Source organism: Cystoisospora suis, assembly GCF_002600585.1.
Source record: "Cystoisospora suis strain Wien I chromosome Unknown contig_1725, whole genome shotgun sequence".
NCBI lineage: Eukaryota > Apicomplexa > Conoidasida > Eucoccidiorida > Sarcocystidae > Cystoisospora > Cystoisospora suis.
The window spans coordinates 29,738-42,042 of record NW_027154525.1 but is presented as its reverse complement, the minus strand read 5'-3'; the positions used below and the strand labels follow the sequence as shown (position 1 = coordinate 42,042).

General features: G+C 55.7%; 3 protein-coding genes across 3 annotated transcripts; 2 read left to right on the top strand and 1 right to left on the bottom strand.

The window, feature by feature from the left end:
- Nucleotides 1-727: 727 nt before the first annotated feature.
- CSUI_003828 (phosphoglycerate mutase family protein) lies at nt 728-3,262 on the top strand. The gene is made up of 7 exons (XM_068064023.1): nt 728-970; nt 1,077-1,236; nt 1,335-1,698; nt 1,797-1,944; nt 1,967-2,030; nt 2,414-2,519; nt 2,620-3,262. Exons 3-7 carry the CDS (start codon nt 1,385-1,387, stop codon nt 2,891-2,893), a joined length of 906 nt encoding a protein of 301 aa, XP_067924006.1. The 5' UTR covers nt 728-970; nt 1,077-1,236; nt 1,335-1,384; the 3' UTR covers nt 2,894-3,262.
- Nucleotides 3,263-5,710: 2,448 nt separating this feature from the next.
- Nucleotides 5,711-8,874, top strand: CSUI_003827 (uncharacterized protein). The gene is made up of 2 exons (XM_068064022.1): nt 5,711-7,876; nt 8,208-8,874. Exons 1-2 carry the CDS (start codon nt 6,235-6,237, stop codon nt 8,630-8,632), a joined length of 2,067 nt encoding a protein of 688 aa, XP_067924005.1. The 5' UTR covers nt 5,711-6,234; the 3' UTR covers nt 8,633-8,874.
- A 129-nt stretch (nt 8,875-9,003) lies between these two features.
- On the bottom strand, nt 9,004-10,595 carry CSUI_003826 (ribosomal protein s17; the record flags this gene model as incomplete). Its single annotated transcript, XM_068064021.1, has 3 exons — nt 9,677-10,595; nt 9,334-9,421; nt 9,004-9,184 (listed from the first exon to the last, which is right to left on the bottom strand). Exons 1-3 carry the CDS (start codon nt 9,756-9,758, stop codon nt 9,004-9,006), a joined length of 351 nt encoding a protein of 116 aa, XP_067924004.1. The 5' UTR covers nt 9,759-10,595.
- Nucleotides 10,596-12,305: the final 1,710 nt, after the last annotated feature.

The window sequence follows — 12,305 nt, the reverse complement described above, 5'->3', positions numbered from 1 at the left end:
AGCGCAACGCAACACATCACACCGGCGCGTGCGCGGCGGCGTATGACGAGCATTACATCGCGTCTGCAGTCGCGAAGGTCAGGCACTAAATCGGTTCATGACAACAGCGCACTTCACTGGCGACGTACCGAGTCATCTTCCCCCAGGGTGCCCGCAGCCTTCCCCTTCTGTGGCGGAGGCGATAAAATCTGGGCTACGGTTGCCTGGTGCTGTCTAGCACGTGTGGTGAGTTTCCTTATCACGACGTGCCTGTAGACGCGGGCACTCCTGAGTTGACCGGTCCCTCTTGGACAGGATGTGTGAGCGAGTCGTCTCGCCACTCAGCAATGAACTGTTGGCAGGAAACAACTTTCCTCAAACGATGCCGTCTGGTGGGAGTGTCCGAAGACAAGGCCTCAGTATCCTTTGTCCAGGCTCACTAACATGTCAGGCCATCTGCTGGCTGCACCTCCCGGTAGCGCGGTGCCTGCGCGAACGACGTCCTAAGTTGCGCTCTCTAGTCTCCTCTGCGGCTGTAACGGAATCCACCCTAAACAACACGGTTTTCTTCTTGAGCGTGTTGGAGAGCCGGCCGCGGTCTAATGGAGAACTGTATCCTTGCTGGGCTGTAAAGCGCACCACAGCCCGTTGGCTAGAATGCGTCCGTGTGTGTGCATGCAACACAAAACGAAGAGACACAGCGGCAGATGCACAGACGAGGCATGTCTTGCTCTTCTTGCCGGTAGCTGGAACCTCCAACAAAGAGCCCTTCGTGCCTTTCTCGTTGCACTGCGGTGTCAGAGTTGCCTGCGGTTCCTGGTTATGGCGCGGAGTCGGCGCTTGGGAGGCTGCAGAACCGCTGCCTGCTGACTCAGTCTAGTGACCGGTTTGTAGAGGAGAGTGTTATGCAGTTCCTGTTCAGGAACATGATCCGCGGCGCGACATGCCCTCAGTAATTCAGCGGAGTTACACTTTTTACCTCTAGTTTCAGGTTAGCCGCCGTTCTTGGCCGCCGCACACGCGCTGCCGGAGATCTGTCTTGTATCCACGCCCGTAGGAGTCTAGGGTCGCCAGCGCGTGCTTTTGCGTCCTCGCAGACAATATTCACTTCGTGTTCGGGCGGCTTCGGGCGGGACCTCTGAGATAGCCATGGCGCCGTCGACGGCTTCCTCCGAAACGCGATCTGGGAGGAATGCTTGCGAGATGCTGGTTGTTCGGCACGGCTTAACAGATTACAATCAAATTCACCGCCTCCAAGTAAGTCAGACCAGGGTCCTAAGGCTTCTCCGCTGCAAAGTATCTGTCAGGGCAGAATCCATGCTGTTCCTTCTCTTGTGTGAGCGAACTTCGTGAAGGGGCAGCTGGACATACCCCTGAACGAGACAGGGCGAGAACAGTGCCAGGCATGCGGGAGGCGGCTCAGGTGAGTGTTGTACTGCCCCAAAGCACCTCCGGATGGAGATGGAACTGTTTCTGTCAGTATGTAGACAGAGGAAATGTCGTACTAGTGGGACGCAAGCTAAGAAAGAGCGGAAGATGTAAGACGAAGAAGACATTTCTAAAGATAACAGCAGGCCTCGAGCGCACCATCCGCTCCCGCCTCACTGCGCTGCTTGCCTTTGCTCTCAGGGAGGAGTATGCAAGTCCAGATCAAACCGGGGTTCACGTTGATGCAGTGTATAGTAGTCCCTTGAGCAGGGCGGTCGAGTCAGCAGAAATGTACGTTGTCTTCTTTAACGGGGACTGGCGTTCAGTGCGCTGACTACCTCTCGAAGATCGGCTGCAGCAATCCACCAATCTGTTGCGTGTCCGTGCAGCATATGCAGGGAGGCGGGGATACCGTCCTCCGCGATAAAGCGTGACAGTCGGATTATGGAGTGGAACGCTGGCATCCTTCAAGGTAACCGGCGTTCGGATGACTGGCTCGCTATGGGGGGGAATCCGCTTCATCCCGGCTCTTTGTTCGTCGGATGCTCGTAACCTGCAGGCTCTCTTCTCTCTGACATCTCCACCCTATTCCCCCATGAATGGGAAATGTGGCGGAGAAACAGGTAAGCAGATGAGGCCGCGCTATGCAATACAATCTGGAAAAGCACTTCTGCATTGCAACATTGCTTATCCCGTGCGTTGATGCAGAGACCCAGATTTTGTCTTTCCTGGGGGAGAAAGCCTCAGAATGAGGTAAGACAGGCCCTTCGGCCCCAGCTGATATCGGTCGCCCGGCAGGTCGCGTTGGACTCCCGGAAAAGCAGTCACGATGTGGTAGTAGTTGTGCGAGATTGACGGCTGATTCCCAGTGCCAGACCAAGACGATTCCGTCGCAGTTTGATGTGTTGCTTTCGTCTCCCCATCAGCTGTGGATGAGTACGTTTGCTAAGTGTTCATTCTGCCGAAGTAGTTCCAGCCGGCTCTGCTGACTTTGTTACTGGATCAGGTTCCAGAGGGTCCGCTCCTTTTTCTCCGAAATCGCAAAGAAGCATCAAGGACAGCGCGTTCTGGTTGTTACGCATGGAGGGGTCCTCGACGACCTTTTCAGAATTGTAAGGTGCGTAGCCGATTTCCTTGCGGGCTGCGCTGTCTTCGCCTTCACTGCAGTCTGTTGACCCCAGGCCTGTGATAAGTGGTGCCGGATTGATACAGGCAAATACCTCTGCACTGCGCAACGAACGCACCAAAGCTGAACGCGGAACTCCATCTGTTGGAAGCCTCAGTAAAAGACGAACCGGACGACGTGGAAGTTGCTGGCCTTGAAACTTCCGCCACTGATGATGGAATTCAGAAATGCGTGCCGCCGGGACCTGACGGCGACTGCGGCGTGCACTGGAGCATTCTCCGATGGGGAAAGTTGGGCCCAAATGTTGAGTCTAAGACGCTCCGTACAACAGACCCGCCGAATACCATTGAATATGTATAGGCCCGCAAACCACTTTGCAAGAAGCAAGCCTCCGTCGGGAGACTGTGATGGATGGTCTCTGGACTCCCTACCCTTGTCTGTCGGTTAGTACAACGAAACTTCAAGAATACGGTAGGTGGACCGTATCCCTGCAGTTTCGTTGTGGACCGCGTGCTTTCGCGGCGGGAGTTGCCCAGGGGGTGAAAGTACTCGAACGGCTATCACCGAGGCGCACCCCATGAGGGATCCCGCCTGGTGGTGTCGTCGCTCACATTGGTGGCCGCATAGCCACAGCGAGTGAGTTTTCCGTTATAGGTTTCAACAAAACAGACGTCGAGAGAAGCGAACGCGTGAGACAGCTTACGTGTAAGACCTTTGACACGGAGTTTGGTCGACTCGGGGGACAGTCCCTCGGGGTGTATGAACAGCAGGTCACCTCAGCATCCGTACAGCCGAGGGGCCGAGAGCAAGACATTTCCCCTCTGAAATAAAAAGTATCGCTTCGGCACCCCACGCGCACGCCCCCTTGCCTCGTTGCGCAGCAAAATGATGAGGAATCTTCGCTTTTTGTTGTGCGGTGGAGCTGTGCTTCTACTGGCTCCTACACGGTGGACGCAAGCATCAGAAGCCAACACCGGGACTAACATTTTGAGTTCTCCGCAAGCTTTAAATGAGGAAGCGCGCAACCAGTGGGCAGACAATATTATGAAACTTTCATTCAAACAGGACGACACGGAGGAACCAAAGGAAAAGGAGGCGATGCGAACCTGCGGCCAAGGTACCAGTCGGCTTGCTGCACGTATATGCAACAGAAGGGGACAAACCTTTCCATCAGGGCACCGGGGCTTGCTGACAATGATAATAGACAATAGCGACGCTGATGCCAGAATCCTAACCGTCGGCCAGCTTTCCCGAGACACGCTGGTGATCTACAGCGGCAACGTAAGGCGGCCGTGCACAAGGCTGTATGGTGCAGCATGTCGATAGCGCCGTTTCAGGTGACCGAGAAGGAGTACAACATCAAGGATATTGTGATGCCAGTTGAAACCGTAGAAGATAAATGTTTCGCGATACGGGAGAAGAATTCTCTCGCTACTGTCTTCTGCGCGCGGTAGGAAAGCCACCGTTTCCCGCCCTGGCTTATCGGAGACAATGATTCGCATGTTCAGGGATCGGCGGCACCGCGACCAGTGGTTAAACTACATTCACGAGGCAATTCTGTGCAAGGAAACGGGCGTTGTAAGATCCTCAGAATCAGCACACCCCCGACGGGAGATCACTTTACTTTCAGAAAGGGAGGCTCCCAGCAGAGCCGGGAAAAGAAATGTACGGACCCTGAGATTCCCTGTTGTCGAGCGACTTGCATGGTATGCCCCTGACAGGGAAGCAGCCGAGGAGACGCTTGAGGTCATGCCTGCGGAGGAGCCTTCCGGCATCAACTTGCACCTGTACGCAAGCTTGTTCACTTCGAAGTTTCTCATTTGTTGATGAGTCGGCTACAGAGCGGAGAGCCCCTTGGGCAAACCACGTATTGTTCTCAATGGGCTAACGATCCAGGTAAGAATACTGACACAGGCACTAAGCCCAAACCGTGCGACTGATAATTTTTCTGTCCAGGAAATGGAAGGACTGCAGATGGTAAGGCTACCTACGTCGGTCGTCTTGAATGAAACTTGACAATGCTGCTTTTTCAGCAAAAAGCTGTGGCAGAGTAGGCGGCCCTTACCCCCCAGAAGATACCCAAAGCATATGCCCATGCATTTCATTTGATTCAGTGTGCTGCCCCAGCCTCCCCACCCGAGCATCTCGGACTTTCCAAATCCCCTAGCTGAGAACGACCCGGAGAACCCAAGCACGCTCAACTCCGAAGGAGAACCTAAATCCGCATACGGTAGTCATATGCGCGCAGCTGTGCCGCATACTACTCCGCAACTACTAAATCTGTTTCAGAGCTGGCGGCTCTCCACGAGGCCGCCGCCGAACAAAAGGAATTCCCGATCACGGACGAGCGAACACCAAAGGCTGGTTTCGCTGCTCGCACGATGGGCGCAGAATAACCGCGTCCGCGGCTGCTTCTAGGTACCGTTCAGGAGTCACCAAGGCTCACCCCTGGAAGGCCGTGCGGGACCGGAGCTCCAGTTGCTATCATTACGATCCAGTCGTCTGCCTTTTGCTTGTATCATGGTGGGGAGCCGGGTACTGAAGAACGAGGATTCCTCTCGGCCGCAAACCGGGCGGGAATCCCATCTTAACGTTCGTGGTGCAGCGGTAGAGACCATCAACGCGTGGAGCTTTTCCGTGTTTCAAAGCCGGCCGCTTCACTCTGTTATCGAGTGCACGCATGAGCAGTCTGGCGGGGAACTAGTACGGACTTCGGAAGCTTCGTACGCCTTTCTTAGCGTTACTGTTCGCCGCTATGGCAGCGGAAGATCGGTGATCGGAGAGAGTAGCTCCGAGCTCGTCCAAGGGGAGCTCGTGCGATCCGAGGTTGTGGTCAAAATTGCGATTGCGAAGTCTGTGAATACAGTCCTCGCATTTGCCGTGTGGGATGCCGAACAAAACCAGGTGCTAAAAACAGCTGGGAAAGTCAGTATCCTAGTAGACATGAAGGACTAGCAGCTGGTTGGCGTCGCCCTCTGTTGCCACCGTCCCCAGGTGACGTCAACGACCGCTGTCTCTCGCTTGAGTTTAGACATCGAGCCGACTGCTTACTTCGACTCCCTGGAGCTGAAGTAGAAAGGCGCTGGCGTACAGGTGACCCTTTTCTCCAGGAATCCCGGCTACTGTAGAGTATCGCGAACCTTGCATGCGCATCGTTGTCTAGACACGGTGTCTTGCGCAGCGCCTGCGAACCGCCGGCGCTCAACTCGGAAGCGACATCGAAGCTGGGAACAGCTGTTAGGATCGAGGGGAATCACGCTGGGAGCAACTTCGTCTTTCCTGGTTGTGGCTCCAGTTCCAGCTGAAGAGTCGATTTCCAGTCTTGTGATGTGCGTCGGTACACGGGGCAGCGAGCTGGCTGGCGCGCAGTTCCCGGACTACTTAGGTTCATCTTCTGGTCGTTCTCACTTCCCGACATCCTGGCTTGCTACTTTCTTCGCTGGGTCCGACTTTTAGCTGCAGTCGCCAGTAAGTGAGTGTGAGGGTTGTCCCCTCGTCGACCAAAGATTTCTGTCTTTTCGTGGCCAACGCAGGACGGGACCCAAGCCGGAGTGAATCCGCGGCGAGTCTTACTGCCTCCGTGGCACATTGTGTCTCTCCATCGACGTCGGGACTTCACGACGGCAAGAGAGCTCCCTTCTGTACACGCATTGCAAGCACTTCCCGAGCTGTTGTCAGGTCACTCTGGACGATTGCTGACGATGCTGATCAGGCCCGCTTCACCGGCACGCCGAAAGCTCTGTCGTGAGCTGAGCCGGCGGCACCTCGGGACGAGGGAATCCGTGGAATCGATCTGCAACACGCCTTCAGGACTGCCGGACTATCAACCAATCTGCCATCGTAGCGTAATCGGGCGTGTCTACTTCATACGGCCCGGCAGATGGGCGTTCAGCAGCCCCTGTAAGGTTCTGCTGAGGGAAATGGTTCTCGCGGTCCCTGGAGGCGATCACAGTGAAAGAATTAGGAGGAAGCTTTTGTTTGAAATACCCGACACCGTGGGCAGACAGGTGGTTTTCAAAGGAAAGTGGGCTGATGTGCTCAATTTTGTGCGCCAGGAGGATATCATGACTATACAGCTCGACGGTCCCTCTGAGGAGGCGAACGACGAAAGCACGGGGCTCACGCTCACAGAAGAGCACAGAAACATAAGAGTGATTATCCATCGTTACGTTCCGGAAAAGCAAGTCGTCTTGTACACGTCGGTTGATACAGCAGCAGTACACTCGCTGACCGGACGTACGGCGGAGCATTTTTGTCCAAAGTGGAGAAACTCAGGCCTCCAGTGCCTGGCGGAAGCGCCGATTATGGGAAACAGGGGGTCCTCCACTCTGGAGTCGCTCGAATCCGCTTTGCTTGAGCACGTCCGAGGGTCTGGGGGACATACACCTTCGGCTCCTCCTGTGTCGAGGCCGGCTGCCAGAAGGATGGTATCGCTTGACTGCTTGTCAGAACAGCAGATGAGAACGCATCACCAGCCGGGACTGGATCACTCTCCTGCAGCACGCGACTGCCATCTAAAGAAGAGCAAGTCCGTTTGCTCGCCGAGCAGCGCCATCAATATTCGGCTTCGGAATCCGCAGGGGTCTGCTGAGGGGAAGTGCAACGGAGTCCCAGATGCTGTCGTAGATACAGAGGTACCTGGTTCGGTTAATCGCGGGAACGGTTGGGGTCCTGTCATAGACCTGAGCGAAGCCGAGGATGAGTCGCTGGAAGACGAGCTGCAAGTTTTCTGTGAGCGCCTTCAGCAAACCATCCCAGCTCTTCAGGTTAATGATGTTCCCTGGAGTAAACCCAAAGAGCGTGTCCCCCCACCCGGGGACCTCCGACCTGGTCCAGCTGGCCGCAGTTCTTTCGCTTACAGCCGCAACTCCGCGCCGCATAGGTTGTCAAGCCGCAGCCGCGAGGGCCAATCCGCCCTGCGCGCTGCTGACACACCAGACAGCCGTATGGATCCCGTCGAGCCAAACTGCTCAGTCGAACAGGACAGCAGCTGGGGGAGTTGCCACGGTGGCTCGGGGCAGCGAAACTGGCCGCACGCCTCGATGTCAGAAATCTCCAAGGGCAATATGGCTTTTCTGCGAGAACCAGGGACCCGCATGCGGTGTGCAGTGAATTACGCACCAGGAGGCAAAAGCTTGCTGCTTCAACAGCGAGAAGGTGGACCTACAGTACCTCCCGAAGATCCCGGTTACTCGACTGTGAAGACAGCCCCGGCTAGGCGCGGCGCCGAGTGTCCGTCGGCCACGCACAGAGAGCGTTTGTTAGGTGCCCCCAGCAGCGACCACTCCACGGAGGCAGCGCCCTGCCTTCCTGCGGAACCCGAGGTGCTGTACCAGTTCACAAGTAAGCAACATTGGCGAAGCTCTGTTGCTTGAGTGCCCTTGCAAGTCTGTTGATCCGCATAGGCAACTGTCAAGTGAACACAGGACTGCCGCGTTGCTACTGGACTTTCGGTCGCACGGTGAGACTGTTTAGGTTCAAGCCTGCTGTAGGGCTGATGAGTTGTGCCACGGCGTCAAGACTTGTCGGCTTCTCTCCCAAAACACTGCATGTCCACCGATCGCTTACACGAGTAGTACTACTGCAGCTGGCCAGAACGTCCGTACCCGAGATCAGCTTCTCGTCACTTGCTCCATGAAAGAGGACCACTCCCCGATTCTTGCATGTTCTTCAGGCCAGGCGACGGCCTTGTTCTATCCCGAAATTTACCCGGACAGGGTGGAGGTGATGGAGGAACGCGGCGACGCAGTCACCCAGTTACACTCTACGTCGGTGTCCACGGTCGTGGCCAGTCATCGAGCGTATAATTCATCGATACGCTGGTCCACGCCAGACGAAGTGCATCAGCCAGGAGCACACACTCTACGAGGCCAGGCGCGCGTTGCCCCCGCAGCTCCTCCGCGCAACCACTCCGCGCCAAAATCAGGCCCTTCCCGTCATTTAGTGGGCCAAGTGACAGCACCCTACGGCAGTTATGCTTTTTTCAGCAGCGCAGCAGTACGACCGCAATTGCAAGGGCCAGAGCATCCTCCCTGGCAGCCGATGGGAAGCAGCTACGACTCTACCGCGTCTCGAACTACTGGCAGTGTGTACAGGTAGCTGGTTCGCCCGATGCGTTTGGCCAAGTGAAGCGTCATCCAGGGCAAGCCCTGACGCGAGCCACGACAGGCGTCTCACAGACACAGAAAGCGATCTGGGCTGAAGCGGTGGCTGGAATTCTACTTGAACCACGCAGCGCCGCTAGCTGCGCAAAGCTCTCTACCGTGCGCGACTGACTGTGGTCGTACTGGATTTAGACGCTCAATACCCGGTCATTACTGACGCTGACAGTTGTGTAATCGCGTCAGGAAACGTGAGTAAAGACGACAAACGGGTTGCTAGTCTGGTGTATGCACCAACAAGGTGCATGCGAGAGTTTGAGTTTCTACACAGCATTCACGGATCCCGGCGCACACCTAAGCGACCTTTCATCAATCCCTTGGCTCCTTGTGTAAAATGCGCACCAGGACATAGTTCTTCCAGGGGCCGATCCGATACCCCAACGGCTGGATGCGGACAACGTCACCAAGTTTTGCTTCACTCTCTTCGTCATGCACCCACACCTTCTTCGTGTACCTAAATGTCTTTTTGTAGCGCATGACGTACATGTACCTGAACCGAGGGACAGTCCTAGCAAAAAAAAGACGCGCTTTACCTCGTTACGGTGCAGTGATAACGCACAGCAGAAAAAGTATAACCGGAGTACGGGACAAACTGCATGTGCCTGGCCCAACGTGAGACTACTGCTAGCATTCGCTTACTTGTCGCAGGCAACACGGATCGACTTCGGGTGCTTGTCGTTAATGACGTATCCAATCATTTCGTTGTTCGGAAGCTTGTTCCGCATGACTGCGGGACAACATACAGCCAGGCAAGCAGCCAGCTCTCGACACCCTGTACAGTTAGCTTTGTGAAACCACACAGGTTTCTGTCGTAAACGGGCCTCAACTGTAATACCACAGGAACTGCTCAAAGGTTGGGTGTGCGCCAGGATCTCATGGCAACCGGGTCTGACTGGCGCGTTTGCGTCGCTAGCCCGGCCCTGTCGAAAGCATTGTGCAGCCGACAGCATGCTCGGTAGTCTACAGTAGTGCTGGAGCTTACAAGTACGTAGATAGCCGGCCGTATTACGCTGCCATGTCTTGTAGTGCCAGTGGAGAAGCTGGCGTGTCAGATGGAATGCCATTACTGTCGACGACGGCGCTGCCCACGACGATCAAGTAGAGAGCCCTATTGCTGCACCGGTCCCACGGGACGAGGAGCGGCCCAAAGCATCGCCCCTGTTTCTGCACGAGTCACTTGTGGCTGGCCATCCCCAAACCCATGGAAACTCTGAAGCCACCCCGTCCAGTCCTATTCCGTCCCGCAATTGACTGCATGCGCCGCTCCCCGCCTTCGTAACGTCAGTTGTAGCGCTCCGTCGACTGCCGGCCCCGCATCTACGACGAGAAGTGAAATAAATGTTGGTCTCACAGAGGCGAGGAAAAAGAAGTCATTGTCTTCAGTTAGAGATGAGAGCAGGGGGCAAAAATCTTGGCGTCACAGGAACGTTCCACTTGCCACTATGCCTACGTGCGTAGAAACAACAGGCAGACAGTAACATGCCATTGGAGATCCAATAGCACGATCTACAACTAAAGAGTCGGTGCCTTCTCTCAGAGAGACGAACGAGGACACGTCAGACAAAAGGCGCGCAAATTAGTTTCCGGCCGGCGCAAGCATTAGGTTCGTCGACAGTCTGGCGATATTACTGTTTTGCTTCCAGGCAAAGCGATGGCCACCGCTGGGACCTTGGACATCTGGATAGAGTTTTGCGGTCATGAAAGCAGCGGGGGACCCTGCTGCACAAACTGCGGCTTGAGATATTGGCGTACTACCCTGGCTGTCCTCTTTCAGCCCCACGTCAGAGCCCAGCGCTGTCACGTGCCGCATGCACTGCTTCGCGACGCTCAGGCCGTCGTACCGAAAGATGTTCACACGAGCGATCAGAGTGCGACTGCTAGGTCAACAGGGTGTTTCATAGAGGAACAGCGCGGTCTTCAGAGAAACGTCTCACTAGAAAGAAGGCCCCTCCTCCAGTTCTCGTCTCCGCCGTTAGCACGGAGTTGCAGCGCTCCAGGGGCGCTGTTTGTAACGCCCGCGCCGCGAGCTCTGGGCGACCGTCGCGGTGTGTGGCCTTGGCGTGAATACGCCACGCGATTGTGTTCCGTGTGCGTGTGACGAACGAAGTGCGCGTTAGTGGGGTCGGAGCGCGGTCCGTCTCGTTGAACCAGACGTGGAGAGAGAGACTAGAATTAGTTTCTCGCTAAGTATTCGCGCCGGCCGCTACACTGTCTCCGTGCCTAGGGCAGCACCCAGTGGTGCTGCAACATTTGCAGCGGACCTTGGAAAATTGACCTTCCGCACGGCTACAGGAACACCGTTGGGGGCGGGGGATCCGGGGTTCTGAAGCTTTGCTCTCTCTGTAGCCTCAAGCGCGATAATGGGTCGTCTGCGGGACCGCCCCCTTCCTAGGGGACGTCCAGTTTTTCTTAGCCGACGCACGAGACCTCTCTTTCCGAACACCCACTGGGCAAGCGGCCTACAGAAAGTAGTTCTGTGGAGCATCCTGCCGAAACTTTTCTCTAGCATGGAGCTGTCTTCCAACCTAGCCTACCGGTTTGCTCTCATAGACTGTCGGCTTTAGTTTTTCGGGATCTACGCAGGCTTGCCGCTTCCTCACAGGCGCCGCCTGCGCCGTGGCAACTTCCCCGCGGTTCAGTCGCAGCGCTAATCCCTAGATACCGTACGGAGCCTCACCGGCGGGTCACTGCTTGTGGCAACCAGGCGCGAAACCGCACAATGAGCTGTATCTATATTCGCATCTAAAGAGGGATCACTCGCGTGTGCTGAGGTAGCTCGGCCGCCTCTTCCTTCCCCGGCCTGGACACCGGACGGATCGTGCGCCGGCCCCGCGTAGGTCTGTGCGCAAGACAGCCCCGTCTGCAGAGACGCTGTTTTCAGTAAGAAGAGAGAAAAAGAGGTAATGATAAACTCACTCTCTCCTCTCTTTGGTGTGTATAGTAGACACATGACTTCTTCAGCCCTCCACTTCGACAACAAAGACCCCATTCGAGTTTACGTTGCCCCTGTAGCGCAAAAAACACGACGGTGCCTTTCCTTTTCTGCCAGGGCCGCTACCAGTGAAACTAACATACGATGTTGACTCGCACTCAGTCCTGAGCTCCGTGCTCTTCGCCGGCGAGACACAAAGTACCACGAGATTAGAAGCACGTCAGCAACAGCGAGTGTGCCTCAGTGTGTACCTTCTTGCTGCAGAGCTCGAGTAGGCTAAGTACCAGTGGTTAGGAAGACAATGAGGGTCAACAGGTTAGAGAGTTCGCAGCTCACTTTCCCTGTCATGGGCTGGGAGTCAGCCGGGCCGTAAACCCCCTTCGCGCCCTCTCACGTTGTGCCCGGGAGACTGAACAACAACATTTTCCCTACGGTTTCACAGAGGATTGACTAACATTTCGCCACGCTCGGACTCTCTGACATTCTGTTCCTTCTTCTGTTACCCGCTTGAACGCAGCTACCTTTGCGGAGGGGGGCTGAGTTAGGTGAATTTGCCCCGGTCACTACCTGGTTGCGGAAAATGACACAGGGCAGTGCCTTTCCAAACCTGTCGGGTACTGAATTCGTGTGGTATCGAGGTATGTATACTCTTGTAGACAAGTACCAGTATATGTGCTAC

Bases quoted from the DNA above. Each gene is read 5' to 3' on its own strand.
- CSUI_003827 (XM_068064022.1), top strand. From the start codon at position 6,235: ATGCTGATCAGGCCCGCTTCACCGGCACGCCGAAAGCTCTGTCGTGAG. The intron at 7,877-8,207 runs GTAAGCAACATT...CATGTTCTTCAG, and splicing joins GGTGCTGTACCAGTTCACAA to GCCAGGCGACGGCCTTGTTC.
- CSUI_003828 (XM_068064023.1), top strand. From the start codon at position 1,385: ATGCGGGAGGCGGCTCAGGTGAGTGTTGTACTGCCCCAAAGCACCTCC. The intron at 1,699-1,796 runs GTACGTTGTCTT...GTGTCCGTGCAG, and splicing joins GCGGTCGAGTCAGCAGAAAT to CATATGCAGGGAGGCGGGGA. The intron at 2,520-2,619 runs GTAAGGTGCGTA...GGATTGATACAG, and splicing joins TCGACGACCTTTTCAGAATT to GCAAATACCTCTGCACTGCG.